General features: G+C 43.0%; 1 protein-coding gene across 1 annotated transcript in view; it reads left to right on the plus strand.

The window, feature by feature from the left end:
• The window catches only part of LOC111971820 (plexin-B2-like), a 193,067-nt gene extending 173,656 nt beyond the window's left edge, over nucleotides 1-19,411 (plus strand). The window contains 16 exon segments of the mRNA XM_070446115.1: nucleotides 360-396; nucleotides 398-507; nucleotides 742-971; nucleotides 1,279-1,460; nucleotides 8,098-8,164; nucleotides 8,618-8,764; nucleotides 9,601-9,757; nucleotides 9,983-10,083; nucleotides 10,551-10,635; nucleotides 10,774-10,919; nucleotides 11,348-11,508; nucleotides 12,676-12,823; nucleotides 13,124-13,188; nucleotides 13,328-13,403; nucleotides 14,691-14,765; nucleotides 15,197-19,411. Of these exon segments, the coding sequence (XP_070302216.1) occupies nucleotides 360-396; nucleotides 398-507; nucleotides 742-971; nucleotides 1,279-1,460; nucleotides 8,098-8,164; nucleotides 8,618-8,764; nucleotides 9,601-9,757; nucleotides 9,983-10,083; nucleotides 10,551-10,635; nucleotides 10,774-10,919; nucleotides 11,348-11,508; nucleotides 12,676-12,823; nucleotides 13,124-13,188; nucleotides 13,328-13,403; nucleotides 14,691-14,765; nucleotides 15,197-15,301 (1,892 nt within the window). The 3' untranslated portion in view covers nucleotides 15,302-19,411.
• The last annotated feature ends 371 nt before the right edge of the window (nucleotides 19,412-19,782 follow it).

The following is a 19,782-nucleotide window of genomic DNA, read 5'->3' on the forward strand; positions in this document are numbered from 1 at the left end:
CCACCTTTAGGCTAGATAACCAGAATACTGGACAGTTACACCATACTACCTTTAGGCTACATAACCAGAATACTGGACAGTTACACCATACCACCTTTAGGCTAGATAACCAGAATACAGGACAGTTACACCATATAGTAGCACCTTTAGGCTAGATAACCAACATACAGGACAGTTACACCATACCACCTTTCTCCATTACCAACATACAGGACAGTACACCATACCACCTTTCTCCATGGATGTGGGGGTGAAAACTTCATTTGGTGTCAAGGGATCCAAGCCAGCCGAATGGTGCGCAATACACAAAAATGTACAATGTTACATGAGTTAGTGTTCATGTTGGTGTCGGTTTTTGTCTCTGTTCATTGCTCTGCCCATGTTAATGATTGTGTTGTGTGCACAGGAGGAAGAGCCAGCAGGCTGAAAGAGAGTATGAGAAGGTGAAACACCAGCTGGAGAATTTGGAGGAGAGTGTACGAGATCGCTGCAAGAAAGAGTTCACAGGTACTACATTATAACCACAGCTGTCCAGCAGAACTGTCTAAGGCCACCAAGGGTCTTCATTACACTTCATTAAACCTCATATTACGTACTTCATCTACACATCCATACATCTATGTATCTTCATCAAGACGTGATTTAAAGTAACGAATATGATAGTTTATGTTTGTGTCGCTTAAAAGTATCAGGATGAGAACATGTGCAAGGTTCTCAGACGTTTCTCCTTTGCCTTCACAGACCTGATGATAGAGATGGAGGACCATACCAACGAACTGAGCGAGGGGCGAATCCCCTTCCTGGACTATAAGACCTACACGGACCGCGTCTTCTTCCTGCCCTCCAAGGACGGGGCCAACGATGTGATGATCACGGGCAAGCTGGACATCCCTGAGGCACGGAAGGCCATCGTGGGCCAGGCCCTCAACCAGTTCTCTAACCTGCTCAACTCCAAGACCTTCCTCATCAATGTAAAGCCCCTTCAGACCACTTAACTGTCTTTGTAATGGTGCATCTATGGCTGGCTCTTTTGTCTCCTTTCCTTCATCTAAAACCGAGAAAAGGTGAAAGCGTGTTGGTTACCTGTTGGATATGTTTGATGCTTGTACCAGTTCAATTCCTTCATATTAGGGCAGAAGAAGTAAAGGAGACATGGAGAGATGGCTATTTCAGATTATTGCAATCTCCCTTCCATTGTTTACAGTTAAAGATTTATCCCCATTTATGTTAACTGGATTACCATTAACTGCATATTCTGTTAAACTCCACTGTGTGTAGTTCATCAAGACCTTGGAAGGACGTCCAGACTTCAACGCCCGGGCCAAGGTGTACTTTGCATCCCTGCTGACGGTGGCTCTGCATGGGAAGCTGGAGTACTACACGGACATCATGAGGACCCTGCTGCTGGAACTCATGGGGAACTATGTCGACAGCAAGAACCCCAAACTCATGCTGCGCAGGTCGGGACCACCAACCGCTGTCACTTACAGTAGCTACCATTCCTCAAAGTAGTTCTGCTAGCTCTACCTATCTTAGATTTAGTTCTGGTAGCTCTACCTATCTTAGATTTAGTTCTGCTAGCTCTACCTATCTTAGATTTAGTTCTGGAAATTCTACCTATCTTAGATTTAGTTCTGGTAGCTCTACCTATCTTAGATCAAGATAGGTATACAACAGGTGTAGACTTTACCATGAAATGCTTACTTACAAGCCCTTAACCAACAAGGCAGTTTTAAGAAAAATAGAGTTAAGAAAATATTTACTAAATTAACGAAAGTTTTAAAAAAGCAACAAAATAAAATAACAATAACAAGGCTATATACAGGTTGTGGGGTGGTACAGGTTGTGAGGGGGTACAGGTTAATTGAGGTAATATGTACAAGACCGGTCAAAAGTTTTAGAACATCTACTCATTCAAGGGTTTTTCTTTGTTTTCTACATTGTAGAATAATAGTGAAGACATCAAAACTATGAAATAACACATGGAATCATGTAGTAACCAAAAAAGTGTTAAGCAAACCAAAATATATTTTATATTTGAGATTCTTCAAATAGCCAACATTTGCCTTGATGACAGCTTTGCACACTCTTGGCATTCTCCCAGCTTCACCAGCTTCATGAGGAATGCTTTTCCAACAGTCTTGAAGGAGTTCCCAGATATGCTGAGCACTTGTTGGCTGCTTTTCCTTCACTCTGTGGTCCGACTCATCCAAAACCATCTCAATTTGGTTGAGGTCAGGGGATTGTGAAGGCCATGCAGCACTTCATCACTCTCCTTCTTGGTCAAATAGCCCTTACACAGCCTGGAGGTGTGTTGGGTCATTGTTCTGTTGAAAAACAAATGATAGTCCCACTAAGCCCAAACCAGATGAGATGGCGTATCGCTGCAGTATGCTGTGGTAGCCATGCTGGTTAGGTGTGGCTTGAATTCGAAATAAATCACAGACAGTGTCACAAGCAAAGCACCCCCACACCATCACACCTCCTCCTCCATGCTTTACGGTGGGAAATACACATGCAGAGATCATCTGTTCACCCACACCGCGTCTCACAAAGACACAGCGGTTGGAACCAAAAATCTCCAATTTGGATTCCAGACCAAAGGACAAATTTCCACTGCCATTGCTTGTGTTTCTTGGCCCAAGCAAGTCTCTTCTTCTTATTGGTGTCCTTTAGGTTTTTTGCAGCAATTCGACCATGAAGGCCTGATTCATACAGTCTCCTCTGAACAGTTGATGTTGAGATGTGTCTGTTACTTGAACTCTGTGAAGCATTTATTTGGGCTGCAATTTCTGAGGCTGGGAACGCTAATGAACTTATCCTCTGCAGCAGAGGTAACTCTGGGTCTTCCTTTCCTGTGGTCGGTCCTCATGAGAGCCAGTTTCATCATAGCGCTTCATGGTTTTGCACTAGAAGAAACTTTCAAAGTTCTTGAAATATTCCGGATTGACTGACCTTCATGTCTTAAAGTAATGATGGACTGCCATTTCTCTTTGCTTATTTGAGCTGTTCTTGCAATAATATGGACTTTTACCAAATAGGGCTATCTTCTGTATACGCTCCCTACCTTGTCACAACACAACTGATTGGCTCAAACGCATTAAGAAGGAAAGAAATTCTACAAATTAACTTTTAACATGTCACACCTGTTAAATGAAATGCATTCCAGGTGACTACCTCATGAAGCTGGTTGAGAGAATACCAAGAGTGTGCAAAGCTGTTATCAAGGCAAAGCGTGGCTACTTGAAGAATCTCAAATATAAAATATATTTAGATTTGTTTAACACATTTTTGGTTACTACATGATTCCATATGTATTATTTCATAGTTTTGATAGCTTCACTATTATTCTACAATGTAGAAAATAGTAAAAATTATTATTAACCATTGAATGAGTAGGTTCTCTAAAACTTTTGACCGGTATTGTACATGTAGGGGTAAAGTGGCTATGCATAGATAATAAACAGCGAGTAGCAGCAGTGTAAGAAAAAAAGGGGGGAGGTCAATGTAAATAGTCCGGGTAGACATTTGATTAATTGTTCAGCAGTCTTATGGCTTGGGGGTAGAAGCTGTTAAGGAGCCTTTTGGACCTAGACTTCGCGCCCTGGTACCACTTGCCATGCGGTAGCAGAGAGAACAGTATGACTTGGATAACTGGAGTCTTTCACAATTTTTTGGGCCGTACGTACTGTGCCGTACGCACTACCCTCTGTATCGCTTTACGGTCAGATGCCGAGCAGTTACCATTCCAGGCAATGATGCAATTAGTCGGGATGCTCTCGATGGTGCAGCTGTTGAACTTTTTGAGGATCTGAGGACCCATGCCAAACCTTTTTAGTCTCCTGAGGGGGAATATGGTGTTAGAGTAGTGCTTGGCCACACAGTCGTGGGTGAACAGGGAGTACAGGAGGAGGCACCCCTGAGGCATGCATCCCTGAGGGGCCCCTGTGTTGAGGATCAGCGTGGCAGATGTGTTGTTGCCTACCCTTATCACCTGGGGGCGGCCCGTCAGGAAGTCCAGGATCTTGTTGCAGGTCCTTAGCTTAGTGATGAGCTGAGCTGTAGTCAATGAACAGCATTGTCACATAAGTGTTCCTTTTGTCCAGGTGGGAAAGGGTAGTGTGGAGTGCATTTGAGATTGCGTCATCTATGGATCTGTTGGGATGGTATGCAAATTGGAGTGGGTGTAGGGTTTCCGGGATGATGGTGTTGATGTGATCCATGACCAGCCTTTCAAAGCACTTCATGGCTACCGACGTGGGTGCTACGGGGCAGTAGTCATTTAGACAGGTTTCCTTGGCGTTCTTGGGCATATGGACTATGGTGGTCTGCTTGAAACATGTAGGTATTACAGACTCGGTCAGGGAGAGGTTGAACATGTCAGTGAAGACGCTTGCCAGTTGGTCCGCGTTTGCTCTGAGTACACGCCCTGGTAATCCATCTGGGCCCACGGCCTTGTGAATGTTGACCTGTTTAAAGATCTTGCTCACATTGGCTACGGAGAGCGTGATCACACAGTTGTCCAGAACAGCTGGTGCTCTCATGCATGCTTCAGAGTTGCTTGCCTCGAAGCGAGCATAAAAGGCATTTAGCCCGTCTGGTAGGCTCGCGTCACTAGGCAGCTCGTGGCTGCGTTTCCCTTTGTAGACCATAATAGTTTGCAAGCCCTGCCACATCCGACGAGCATCGGAGCCGGTGTAGTAGGATTCAATCTTAGTCCTATGTTGACGCTTTGGCTGTTTGATGGTTCGTCTGAGGGCATAACGGATTTTCTTATAACCGTCCAGATTAGTGTCCTGCTCCTTGAAAGTGGCAGCTCTAGCCTTTAGCTCGGTGCAGATTGTGGCTGTAATCCATTACTCTAACTAACCTGTGTCTTCTCAATGTCTCCCACTCTTAAAGTAACTCTGGTATTTTAGGTATCTCCAGTCCACAGTAGAGACAGGTTCCCGAACAGAGCTCAGTTGTTTATTCCCACTGAGTGGTTGTGTAATGTGAACTGTCAACTGTGCTCAGCAGTGTTCGACTGGCTGTTCTACAGTAAAATGTGTGTAATTATTCCCTATAGAGGAGCTCATTATGTGGATTAGTCCATTATCCTAACATCCAGATACACATGACTGTTAGTTGGATGTGCTAATGCCTAACAATGGGCCCTGTGAATGGAGAGGAGTTCTACAGTAGTTCATGCTAAATTTTGTATTAGTATTGTGAGATGTGTCAGTCACTCCTGTGTTTTGAACTGTAGGTCAGAGACAGTAAGTTGATGTGTCAGTCACTCTTGTGTTTTGAACTGTAGTTCAGAGACAGTATGTTGAGATGTGTCAGTCACTCCGGTGTTTTGTAATTCTGTAGGTCAGAGACAGTATGTTGAGATGTGTCAGTCACTCCTGTGTTTTGTCTTCTGTAGGTCAGAGACAGCATGTTGAGATGTGTCAGTCACTCCTGTGTTTTGTCTTCTGGAGGTCAGAGACAGTATGTTGAGATGTGTCAGTCACTCCTGTGTTTTGTCTCTGGAGGTCAGAGACAGTATGTTGAGATGTCAGTCACTCCTTTGTTTTGAACTGTAGGTCAGAGACAGTATGTTGAGATGTGTCAGTCACTCCTGTGTTTTGAACTGTAGTTCAGAGACGGTATGTTGATGGTCAGTCACTCCTGTATTTTGTCTTCTGTAGGTCAGTCTGTTGAGATGTGTCAGTCACTCCTGTGTTTTGTCTTCTGTAGTCAGAGACAGTATGTTGATGTGTCAGTCACTCCTGTTTTTGTCTTCTGTAGGTCAGAGACAGTATGTTGAGATGTGTCAGTCACTCCTGTGTTTTGTCTTCTGTAGGTCAGAGACAGTATTTGAGATGTGTCAGTCACTCCTGTGTTTTGTTTCTGTAGGTCAGAGACAGTATGTTGAGATGTGTCAGTCACTCCTGCGTTTGTTCTTCTGTAGGTCAGAGACAGTATGTTGAGATGTGTCAGTCACTCCTGTTGTTTTGACTGTAGTCAGAGACAGTATGTTGATGTGTCAGTCACTCCTGTGTTTTGTCTTCTGTAGGTCAGAGACAGTCTGTTGAGATGTGTCAGTCACTCCTGTTTTGTCTTCTGTAGGTCAGAGACAGTATGTTGATATGAGTCAGTCACTCCTGTGTTTTGTCTTCTGTAGGTCAGAGACAGTATGTTGATATGTGTCAGTCACTCCTGTGTTTTGTCTTCTGTAGGTCAGAGACCGTATGTTGAGATGTGCAGTCACTCCTGTGTTTTGTCTTCTGTAGGTCAGAGAAGTATGTTGATATGTGTCAGTCACTCCTGTGTTTTGTCTTCTGTAGTCAGAGACAGTATGTTGATATGTGTCAGTCACTCCTGTGTTTTGTCTTCTGTAGGTCAGAGACAGATGTTGAGATGTGTCAGTCACTCCTGTGTTTTTGTCTTCTGTAGGTCAGAGACAGTATGTTGATATGTGTCAGTCACTCCTGCTGTTGTCTTCTGTAGGTCAGAGACCGTATGTTGAGAGTGTGTCAGTCACTCCTGTGTTTTGTCTTCTGTAGGTCAGAGACAGCATGTTGAGATGGTGTCAGTCACTCCTTTGTTTTTGCTGTAGGTCAGAGACAGTATGTTGATATGTGTCAGTCACTCCTGTGTTTTGTCTTCTGTAGGTCAGAGACAGTATGTTGAGATGTGTCAGTCACTCCTGTTTTTGTCTTCTGTAGGTCAGAGACAGTATGTTGATATGTTCAGTCACTCCCTGTGTTTGTCTTCTGTAGGTCAGAGACCGTATGTTGAGATGTGTCAGTCACTCCTGTTTTTGTCTTCTGTAGTCAGAGACAGTATGTTGAGATGTGTCAGTCACTCCTGTGTTTTGTCTTCTGTAGGGTCAGAGGCAGTATGTGTGAGATGTGTCAGTCACTCCTGTGTTTTGTCTTCTGTAGGTCAGAGACAGTATGTGTGAGATGTCAGTCACTCCTATTTGTCTTCTGTAGGTCAGAGACAGTATGTTGATATGTGTCAGTCACTCCTGTGTTTGTCTTCTGTAGGTCAGAGACCGTATGTTGAGATGTGTCAGTCACTCCTGTGTTTTGTCTTCTGTAGGTCAGAGACAGTATGTTGGATGTGTCAGTCACTCCTGTGTTTTGTCTTCTGTAGGTCAGAGACAGTATGTTGATATGGTCAGTCACTCCTGTGTTTTGTCTTCTGTAGGTCAGAGACAGTATGTTGATGTGTCAGTCACTCCTGGTTTTGTCTTCTGGAGGTCAGAGACAGTATGTTGAGATGTGTCAGTCACTCCTGTGTTTTGCTGTAGTCAGAGACAGTATTGTGATGTGTCAGTCACTCCTGTGTTTTGTCTTCTGTAGGTCAGAGACAGTTGTTGAGATGTGTCAGTCACTCCTGTGTTTTGTCTTCTGTAGGTCAGAGACATATGTTGAATGGTCAGTCACTCCTGTGTTTGTCTTCTGTAGGTCAGAGACAGTATGTTGAGATGTGTCAGTCACTCCTGTGTTTGTCTTCTGTAGGTCAGAAGACAGTATGTTGAGATGTGTCAGTCACTCCTGTGTTTTGTCTTCTGTAGGTCAGAGACAGTATGTTGAGATGTCAGTCACTCCTGTTTTGTCTTCTGTAGGTCAGAGACAGTATGTTGGATATGTGTCAGTCACTCCTGTGTTTTGTCTTCTGTAGGTCAGAGACAGTATGTTGATATGTGTCAGTCACTCCTGTGTTTTGTCTTCTGTAGGTCAGAGACAGTATGTTGAATGTGTCAGTCACTCCTGTGTTTTGTCTTCTGTAGGTCAGAGACAGTATGTTGATATGTGTCAGTCACTCCTGTGTTTTGTCTTCTGTAGGTCAGAGACAGTATGTTGATATGTGTCAGTCACTCCTGTGTTTTGTCTTCTGTAGGTCAGAGACAGTATGTTGATATGTGTCAGTCACTCCTGTGTTTTGTCTTCTGTAGGTCAGAGACAGTATGTTGATATGTGTCAGTCACTCCTGTGTTTGTCTTCTGTAGGTCAGAGACAGGTATGTTGATTGTGTCAGTCACTCCTGTGTTTTGTCTTCTGTAGGTCAGAGACAGTATGTTGATATGTGTCAGTCACTCCTGTGTTTTGTCTTCTGTAGGTCAGAGACAGTGGTGGAGAGGATGCTGTGTAACTGGATGTCCATCTGTCTTTACCAGTTCCTCAAGGTGATGTTATGACACTCTTTGATTCTGTATGTTTTTGATATGTCACGTACATTGTTAAAGCGTATTTGAAAGGACGTTTGGCACATTTATGTGTGCCATTACAGAAAAATCACTATGTCACGTGAAATCATGTGAAAACGGGATTTTGGAACACTTTACATGATCACGTTGTTTCATGTTATCACATGTTGCTTTACATGTTGTCACGTTATCATGTTAACTTCACATAAGATCACGTGATCCCATGAAAACATGTGTTTTTGGAACACTTCATGTTATCTTTCCGTAACGGTGTGTATGTGCATGCATGTGTTCAAGGAGCCTACCTGAGTTAAGAGAAGCAATATTCTGTTGACATTTCATAGCCTTTATATTTCAACTACAGCATGGCCAAGGTCAAAGTAGAGTGCCAGAGGGTTCTGATTGTACTGTGTCTCTGTGTGTGGTCGTCAGGACTCAGCAGGGGAACCCCTGTACAAGCTGTTCAGGGCCATCAAGCATCAGACAGAGAAGGGTCCAGTAGATGCCAGAGTGAAGAAGGCCAAGTACACCCTGAACGACACGGGCCTGCTTGGAGACGACGTGGAGTACTGCGTCCTGGTGAGTTACACCAACCCGTTACCACGGTTACTCCAGCACGCAAGCTCGCTGGCATCTCACCTCGCTGACAGCTGCTGCTATTGCGTTATTGAGTTCTTCTGAGTCTGTTCAGACAGACTTTACACTGACTGCCCTGATCTCAATTATATGTGTTGCTTCCATGAACCATTTTTATCTTTTTATGCTATGCCTTCACTAGCAATTCAATACCTTTCTGTCATTTTATAATGTTCCTACCTACACTGACGCAAAGTTCTGACTCACTGTATACGTATAGTCTACCTTAGTCAGAAGTGTTCAACTGTATCTTTTTGCTAATGGCAGATAATAAAATCTCAGCTATTTTCTTTTAAGTCTCTCTAGAATGTCAGCACAATGACCACTCAAAACCCACCCACAAGGCCTTAAACTAGTCCCCCAAAAATGTTCATAGGGAGGGAGGGAGAAGTTTGTAAACCCTGTGGTAATTCATTTTCCAAGGACAATATCAAATGATACACATTTACAGTTGCAATAGCTCACGTCCTGTGGTTATGTTAATGAAGAATGACAAAACAAAATTACACAGTCTTCAATTACAAATAAATCCTTTGTATAATGTGTTGTCTCCCTATCTAGTGGTCAGTTGTTTGGATTCAGTCTGAATTGATTGATCTGTGTCACCTGGTCAGAGTGAGGGGAGTGAGTCCCTTGCCGGTGGCTGCTCGATAGTCAGCTCAGGACGAGGTGACAGCGCTTGTCAGGTGTCAAAGAGTACCACTTGCCTACAGTAGTTGCCGCTGTAACGCTGCCTCAGCGGGCTGACCTCACAGCGTTGGCTCTGTTCCTCCTCTCAGACTCTGCAGGTGCTGGTGCACGGGGAGGGGCCAGACGTGACGCCCGTCAAGGTGTTGAACTGCGACACGGTGTCCCAGGTGAAGGAGAAGATCATCGAGGCGGTGTACAGGAACCTGCCCTACTCACAGAGACCCAAAGTGGACAGCGTCAGTCTGGGTGAGAGGAGAACACACTCACTCACACTCACACACACACACACACACACACATCGTCAGTATTCCAAACCATGTGTTGCAAAGATACTGCATTTGAATACATTAACATCAGCAAGCCTTAAACAATTGGCACCATCTACTAGTAAATTAAGTGGTAGTGGATGTGAATTTGAATGTGAGTCATGTTGGCTGGTGGTCTGAGCTACTGTTCTTGCCTATGCCACAGAGTGGCGTCCTGGTTCCACAGGGCAGATCCTGTCAGACCTGGACCTGACGTCCCAGAAGGAGGGCAGGTGGAGGCGCATCAACACGCTGGCCCACTACAATGTGAGTGATGTTCCTCCACAGACTGATCTATTAGATGTCACAGAGAGAAGCCCTAATGCTGCTCTTTACTAATTTAATGTAATTTTTGGGTCAATGTTTTTTATTGAGTATTTTAAAGATTATACACACAAACAGGTAGAGGGCTGATCCCCTACCGCATCAACCCCACCCCAACCCCCCTGCTCCAACAGAGCCCCACCCCAACCCCCCTGCTCCAACAGAGCCCCACCCCAACCCCCCTGCTCCAAAGAGCCCACCCCAACCCCCCTGCTCCAACAGAGCCCCACCCCAAAACCCCACTTTAATTTACGGGATCAATAATGAAAGAGCGCCACAGACAATGCCGAATAAAGGCCCCAAGAAATGTGTCAATGGCACTGTCTAATCAATGGCATGGATTCTGAATTAGGTCCTGAGACCCGTTGCCAATCAGATGACCTGTGTGTGTATGTTTGTGTGGGTTTCAGGTGCGAGACAATGCTACTCTAGTCCTGTCCATGGTTCTTCACACTCAACAGAACTATTACCAGAACCAGGATAACCAAGAGGAGAGTAAGTCTTCACCATGGAAATGATAATAAGACATTATGCGTATGACAAGTCTCACAGTGCATTATAACCTATACCTGCAGGCTTTAAGAAACGTGTTACTGAAAAGTACTTGTATAATTTGTCTCCTCTCTCCACTAGGAAACGCCCTGTTGGAGGATGACAAGGTGTTCCATCTGGTTCGGCCTGATGAGCTGGATGAGATGAAGTCCAAGAGGGGCATGAAGGACAAGTCCATGACCAAAGCCATCACTGAGATCTATCTCACACGACTGCTCTCTGTCAAGGTGGGCCTGCCACGTTTTACTATAGTTAGGGCTCAGACACACTAACAGCGTTTGCTGGACGAGAGTACTTAGCACATTTGAACAAAGTGCCGCCCGTAATTTGGCAACCAATTTGCCTAAATGTTGGCACTCAGACGTCTACAGCTGTTGGTCCCTGAAACACAGCACGCTGAACGATCGGCAGACAAACGCTAGATCCACATTCGCTGCGATGTGTGCGAGCCTTTACATTTCATTCAGTAAAGAAATTCATCTTTGAGATTCATTCCGTAAGAAAATCTATTTGAGGATGGCTATGTGCTAATATGTGATAGATTCAGTCTTCATAGTGTGTTATTGACTGGGTCGCAGGTCTGAGGTACTTGGCGTCTCTCTACCTCTCTGCCCTGCCTCACACTGTGTTTCTGTTGGTGCGTCTGTTATTCCAGGGAACCCTGCAACAGTTTGTGGATGACTTCTTCCGCAGCGTGTTGTGTTCCGGGTCGGTGGTGCCACCCGCCATCAAGTACTTCTTTGACTTCCTGGACGAGCAGGCCCTCAAACATGACAACGTGGATGAGGAGACCGTACACATCTGGAAGACCAACAGGTACATACACACACACACACACACAATCACACAACCACACACACTTCTACATATGCAAGCACACACACACACACGCAAGTATGTACACACACACACACACAAACCCACTTCCTAAGATGACACTCTAAGAAACACACTGACTAAGTAATCAGTATACGGAATGCAAATATAAAAGTACTTCTATCTCCTCTGTATTCTCAATCTGAGTGCTCCCTTGGCATTTAAGTACATAAATTAACTTCAAGTTGGTTAAAGCTCAAGTATTCAACACAGCGTGTTGCATATAGATGTCAGTGATTGACGTGGCGATGTGAGAATGAGAGGAAGGGGGATGAGCTATTTCATTATGCTATACCACAGTCAGTCGGCATGGGCTTGTTTTGTTTATCAAACCAACCGAGGCCTCTTGGATTAAATATGAATGTGTGTATCAACCATAACAACAAACAAACATGGTAATTACATCCCCAGCTAATTTAATTGTACTATTATATCACATTGATGTTGTTTTGTTTTTTTGCCGTTGTTTTCTCAATCTCCCGGGAGGTGTTGCAAGCCAATATGAATGAATATGTTAGTCTGTCTCAATCGGCCCAGCTTTTAAACTAATCAGAGAAGTACTCTGAACCTATTTTAGACTTGTTTGATATTCAGGACCAACCTTTTATTGGAGGATTTGTATGGACTTATTAGTTTACTTATGTTTTAAGGCTACAGAGTATTCAAAAGTGGAAAGTTTTGCCATTAGTTTGGCATGCCCGATGCATGTGTTCCACTGAATGGTGAAAATATGAAAGTCAACCGTCAGGAGTTGTCAACCTGACATGTACCACTAATAGAAGTACTACTAGTGCTGTACATGTACCACTAATAGAAGTACTACTAGTGCTGTACATGTACCACTAATAGAAGTACTACTAGTGCTGTACATGTACCACTAATAGAAGTACTACTAGTGCTGTACATGTACCACTAATAGAAGTACTACTAGTGCTGTACATGTACCACTAATAGAAGTACTACTAGTGCTGTACATGTACCACTAATAGTACCTTGGTGATACTAAACATGACATTCAATCATAAATGAATGAATTATTTGGTGTGACATATGTGTTGACACTGTAGTAGATAGATAGCTGATAGTAATTATTCTCTCCTCCACCAGCTTGCCTCTGAGGTTCTGGGTGAACATCCTGAAGAACCCTCACTTCACCTTCGACGTCCACGTGACAGAGGTGGTGGACGCCTCGCTGTCCGTCATCGCTCAGACCTTCATGGACGCCTGCACCAAGACAGAGCACAAACTCAGCCGAGTGAGTCCAGGAGGAGGAGGAGGAGGAGGAGGAGGAGGGGGAAAGAGGAGGAGAGGGAGGAGGAGGGAGAAGGAAGAGAGAGGGAGGAGGAGGGAGCAGAAGGAAGAGGAAAGGGAGGAGGAGATAGGGAGGAGGAAGAGAAAGGGATGAAGAGGGAGCCGTAGGAGGAGGAGAGGGAGGGGGAGGAGGCAGGTGATTAGGAGGTCAAAATCTATTGATAGTTGTTTACCTCTGTGAGGTAACAGATAAGAGAAGAGTATTATGATTATCATTTTGTTTATTCTCTCCTATCTCTACCAGGACTCTCCAAGTAACAAACTACTCTATGCAAAGGAGATCTCCACCTACAAGAAGATGGTCGATGAGTACGTATAGTCAGAAGTTCCCAATGACCTGATCAATTTATTTTGATTCTTGCCTACAATGCTGGTACATTGTCGGCAGAGGCCTGTCAATATGTAATGTATAGTGATTATGATCTTATCTCTGTCTGTCTGTGTTTAGTTACTACAAGGGCATCAGACAGATGGTATCAGTCAGCGACCAGGACATGAACACTCATCTGGCAGAGGTGTCTCGGGTAAGGAAAACCTTTCTCTCTGCCCTTGATCTATGGTGGCATCCCAACTGGTACCCTATTCCCTATGTAGTGCACTACTTTTGACCAAAAGTAGTGTACCTTGTAGAGCAGTGGTTCCCAACCTTTTTCCGTTACCGTACCACCAACTGAATTTGACTCTGCCCGGAGTATCCCTGAAGTACCCCTCATGTGCATTTTAACAGTAGGTCTGTGGTCTCATGAGTCTTCCAAAGTCCAAGTACCTCTGGTTGGAACCAATGATGCAGGGAATAGAGTTTGGGACACAGATATACGGTTCTGGAAAATATTAAGAGACCAATGCAAAATTATCAGTTTCTCTGGTTTTACTATTTATAGGTATGTGTTTGGGAAAAATTAACATTTTTGTTTTATTCTATAAACTACTGACAACATTTCTTCCAAATTCCAAATAAAAATATTGTCATTTAGAGCATTTATTTGCAGAAAATGACAACTGGTGAAAATAACAAAAAAGATGCAGTGTTGTCAGACCTCGAATAATGCAAAAAAAAATTACAACACAATACTAATGTTTTAACTTAGGAAGAGTTCAGAAATCAATATTTGGTGGAATAACCCTGATTTTCAATCACAGATTTTCAATTTCATTGCTTCTTGGCATGTTCTCCACCAGTCTTTCACATTGATGTGAAAGACTGGTGGAGACTGGCGCAAAAATTCAAGCAGCTCGGCTTTGTTTGCTGGCTTGTGACCGTCCATCTTCCTGTTGATCACATTCCAGAGGTTTTCAATGGGGTTCAGGTCTGGAGATTGGGCTGGCCATGACAGGGTCTTGATCTGGTGGTCCTCCATCCACACCTTGATTGACCTGGCTGTGTCACATGGAGCATTGTCCTGCTATACATTAGTATAGTATTTAAAATGAATATAAACTTATTATCTTTGCATTATTCAAGGCCTGACAACACTGCATCATTTTTGTTATTTTCACCAGTTGTCATTTTCTGCAAATAAATGTTCTAAATGACAACATTTTTATTTGGAATTTGGGAGAAATGTTGTCAGTAATTTGTAGATTTGCACAAAAATGTTAATTTTCCCCAAACACATACCTATAAATAGTAAAACCAGAGAAACTGATAATTTTGCAGTGGTCTCTTAATCTATTTTAGTGGTGCACCATTTGCAATGTTAGTGAAGGTAACATTTTATAAAGTTAGTCATAGACTTGGTTCATTCTGCTCTAAGATTGTGTGACTCAAGCCTGTCTGTGAGAATCTCTGAATCCTATGTTGTGTCCTCCAGACTCATACAGACAAACTCAACACACAAGTGGCTCTGCATCAGCTCTACCAGTACGCCAGCAAATACTACGACGGGGTAAGAGGCCATTCACTTTACATTCCAGGCAGAAGTGCTCCCACAGCACTGCTGGGTCATATTTTCTAATCGTTAGCGCAATTACAAGGACTTTTAATTGAAAGTAGTTCTGTGGTAGTTTACTTGAAATGGCAAATTGCTCAGGGAATTGATTTTTTTAAGCTTCCTCCCTTAGTACTTGAAGCCATGCAATGGCTGTTTTTCTTAGAGTGGTCGTTCCAACAGTGGTCCAGTATGCCCTGACTGGTGATCTAATGACAGTGCTCTCTCTCTCTCTCTCTCTCTCGCTCTGTATCCCTCTTTCTCTCTCTGTCTCCCCCTCTCTCTACCTCTGTCTCTCTACCTCTCTGTCCCTCTCTGTCTCTTCTCACCCTATCTCAATATTTCTCTGTCTCTCCCTCCCCCCTCCCTCTCTCCCCATCTCTCTACAGATCATCCAGTCCCTAGATGAGGACCCGGCAGCCCAGAGTAAACAGCTCACCCTGCGGCTTCAGCGGATAGCAGCCGCCCTTGAGAACAAAGTGACAGACCTCTAACCCACTGGAGGAGCCACTGAGACGGAGAGGGAGGGATGGAGGGAGATGGTACCGTGCCACCAGTGTCTACAGGGGCTTATTTATCCTGGTGGAGGAGAAAGAAACAGAGAAAGGGGTCCCGCAAGGCCTTGATGTTGACACCTTCAACCCAGCAGGCCCAGAATGTGGGACAGATCAGAGTCTGCAGAGTGGAACAGAATAGGACCAATGAAACAAAGACAGATCAGAGTCTGCAGAGTGGAACAGAATAGGACCAATGAAGCAAAGACAGAGAGATGATGATGGGTTACACATGTCATCATACTGTAGGAACGCCTTAACTTAAGTCCACTTGCCAAACTGAAATAATTGGTCGTTAACACTCACTCTGGCTGTTCCCACAATGCAACAGGGGCCAGCCCCGGGAAATAAGCCCCTGTGTTGAACACTGCTTGGCACAAAGAGATAATCAGATGTTCAATTTCATCCTGTCTAGAAAAGTTGTAAGAACTGTATGATATATTTTTTATTGTGCAGTCTTTATGCGGAAAGCTTTATAAGGAGAAATTATCTTTTAAAATGGACTGCCTTGTGGTGTGTATTGTGTTTCTATAGCCAGTGTGTGGATGTGGGTTTGGGTTTGGGTTTGGGTGTGGATGTGTGTGCGTGTGCGTGTGTGTGTGTGTGCACGGAATGCCTACTGTCAGGCCAGAGGGTGGATGCCATATCTGTTATTTTAATCTCCACTAGTCACTGACACACAGGAGCCCGTTCTCCCACTGAGCTCCTCTACACAGACCAAACGTTCAGGCTAACTATACACAGGCTCTTCTTGGAAATGACAGGCCGACTTGTGCCAGGTCGACTTGTGACAGGCCGACTTGTGATTTTCCAAATTATCGGTTTTAATTGTATTTTTATTTTGATTCATAGCTCGATGGCAGGGTTTGGTTGCCAATATGCCCTCACACTGAAACATCCATAACACAGCTATTTCCCCTTGTTGGAGTACATTCTCACACATTCCACTGGAACCTCAGTTAGTTTTGACCTCCAGTTTATAATGTTTTATTTTTTTTAAGCTAAATATCTCCCAAATCATGTAATATATTTTGAATAGCATTAAATTACATTTTAAGTCAGGTGAATTACATTTTACTCTGTAGCCAGTCAAGCATACATCCTGCAATAACATAACATTTTTTATGTGTTTTACTTTATAGAATTTGTTGTTTACCATTTCATCTACAGTAGTGAAACAGCAATACTTTAGTACTTGAGTGAAAATATACTGAGGAAATATAAATAATATGACAGCAGATATATTATAGTAGCTAACTTACTAAGTAATATGACCATGATGTTACAAGTTGTTCATAGTGTTTTGAGTTTCCTTATTCTATGCCAAATTACTATTAATATCCCATTTTGTAAGCTTCTACTAAATGGAAATCGTACACTTTTAAATGAATAATGATTTTAACAACATGCGCCATCGTTGGTATAATGTGTCACAAGTCAGGTTAATTTATTTACAGTGCCAGTAAAAGGTTTGGACACACCTACTCATTCCAGGGTTTTTCTTTATTTTTACTATTTTATACATTGTAGAATAATAGTGAAAACATCAAAACTAAGAAATAACATATATGGAATCATGTAGTAACCACAAAAGTGTTAAACATTTAAACGAACAGGTGTGCCTTGTTAAAAGTTAATTTGTGGAATTTCTCTCCTTCTTTGAGTCAATCAGTTGTGTTGTGACATGGTAGGGGTGAAATACAGAAGATAGACCTATTTGGTAAAATACCAAGTCCATATTATGGCAAGAACAGCTCAAATAAGCAAAGAGAAACGACAGTCCATCATTACTTTAAGACATGAAGGTCAGTCAATCCGGAAAATTTCAAGAACTTTGAAAGTTTCTTCTAGTGCAATCGCAAAAACCATCAAGCGCTATGATGAAACTGGCTCTCATGAGGACTGCCACAGGAAAGGAAGACCCAGAGTTACCTCTGCTGCAGAGGATACGTTCATTAGAGTTACCAGCCTCAGAAATTGCAGCCCAAATAAATGCTTCACAGAGTCCAAGTAATAGACACATCTCAACATCAATTGTTCAGAGGAGACTGCATGAATCAGGCCTTCGTGGTCTAATTGCTGCAAAGAAACCACTACTAAAGGACACCAATAAGAAGAAGAGACTTGCTTGGCCCAAGAAACACGAGCAATGGATATTAGACCGGTGGGAATCTGTCCTTTGGTCTGATGAGTCTAAATTTTAGATTTTTGGTTCCAACTGCGGTGTTTTTGTGAGACACAGAGTAGGTGAACGGATGATCTCCGCATGTGTAGTTCCCACCGTGAAGCATGGAGGAGGAGGTGTGATGGTGTGGGAGTGCTTTGTTGGTGACACTGTCAGTGATTTATTTAGAATTTAAGGCACACTTAACCAGCATGGCTACCACAGCATTCTGCAGTGAGACTGTTGGAAAAGCATTCCGGGTGAAGCTGGTTGAGAAAATGCCAAGAGTGTGCAAAGCTGTCAAGGGAAATGGTGGCTACTTTGAAGAATCTCAAATATAAAATATATTTTGATTTGTTTAACACTTCTTTGGTTAATATGTGATTCCATATGTGTTATTTCATAGTTTTGATGTCTTCACTATTATTCTACAATGTAGAAAATAGTAAAAATAAAGGAAAACCCTTGCATGAGTAGATGTGTTCATACTTTTGACTGGTACTGTACATAATAATGAATTGCAATACACATTGATATGGCATTCTATAGCTCCAGGTTGCTGCCTGGTCTGATGCTGCCTGGTCTGATTTTATCATTGTTTTATTGTTTTATTGGATCATTTTTGCCAATTCAAACTTGTTACCCTGCACCTTGTTCAGGGGTGGTTTTAATTTTCCTCTTACACCATTGACAACAGATTTTTTTTATTTACAAGCTCTCTGAATTTGACCGTCAGTCAGTGTGTGGTCAAGTGTCAGATTAGATGTTTGCATTCCCGATCCCAGAATGTTAATGATATTCCTGCCTTTGGTAGAGTGAGGTTTGTACGAAGCAGCTAGCGGGCAACCTGGCCAAGCTGCACTTGGCACTGCCCACTCAGCACAGAACGGTGTGTCACTTTGCATAATGGTATCAGCGGAGGATGTTTTTGATCTTAATTGCATGCAGACTGCAGACTGCAGACTGCATCCTCCTCTAACGCTGTTGTTGTTTACCATAGCAGATTCCACGTCTGCTAGAGTGATGAAAAAGCTTAGTGCAAGCCTTTCTTTAACTAACATGTGCCTTATATGACGGTGATATCATTTTTATTGTTCTATTGGTGAGTATAACGAAACGATTATAGTTATAGAAGACACAGCAATGTATTTGCGAGTGTGATATGTATATGCTGTCAAATGCTAGAACTCTGCGGCAGCCATTGCGTGTCAACAGGCTAAACACATTTCAGAATAATTTCTATGGTTGCAGATTTAATGTGTGCATTTATTTTGGGTGTCTGTGTTGTATGCTTATAGTAGGACTATGGTGGCTATGACAACAGCCCAAATAAACAAATGTAAAGCAGTGGCCAACCTGAGACGGTTTTCCCCTAAAATGTCTGGCATTCCTAAATTAGTCTTGAGACAAAGTGACAAATGTAGAGTATTAAGTATAGCGCAATTTGTTCCAATGGTGTGTTTTGCCCCGTGATTCAGTGTATGAAAAAGGACTGTATCTATACTCGACAATTAGCTTTCTTACTGCCGTGCAGTTATTTTTATTTCCTGTTTCCTATAACATATACCTTTGTAAAATAAAACATGTTGAAATACTGTATTCTAACTGTATAACCCTATGCATTGAGTCCTGGTTTGTTGTGCTGTCGTCGAGATCTTTCCTTTACTTGTGAATGTCCCGTGACATAAGAAAATGGGATAGTAAATTAGTGCGGGACCTTAATGAAACCCAACATTTTTCTCATTCAAGGCAGCTCAGAAGACATCGATCCAGTACCTGATCTGTTTGTAATGGGTTACTCACTTCTCAGAGGCTTGTGTGGATGAAGCAATTACATACAGATTGCATCATACACGCCTCCATTAATAAACTGACACTTCAGTGTCTTTGTTGTCTTGGCTTTCTTTATTACCCTTCATGACCTTTATGTGTGGATGGACATGTTCCACAACCTATTGATCACATGTTATCCTCTACTTGCATCCACACCCAAACCATAGACATACTGATGCAATTGTGTCAAATTGAGGGGGAGATGTGGGGTGATGATATCCCCCTTAACAAAAAATAGTCACTATTTGGATCTTCCATCTGTAGATGCTCTAAAGATGGTCATACCATCAACAGACTATCTGTTGGTAAGCAACTACTTGCTAAGGTCAGGGTTAGGTTTAGGATAAAGGTTAAGGTAAGGGTTAAGTTTAGGGTTAGGATAAGGGTTAAGGTTAGGGCTAGTCAGTGGAGGCTGCTGAGGGGA

This window comes from Salvelinus sp. IW2-2015, linkage group LG13, assembly GCF_002910315.2.
Source record: "Salvelinus sp. IW2-2015 linkage group LG13, ASM291031v2, whole genome shotgun sequence".
In the NCBI taxonomy this organism is placed as follows: domain Eukaryota; kingdom Metazoa; phylum Chordata; class Actinopteri; order Salmoniformes; family Salmonidae; genus Salvelinus; species Salvelinus sp. IW2-2015.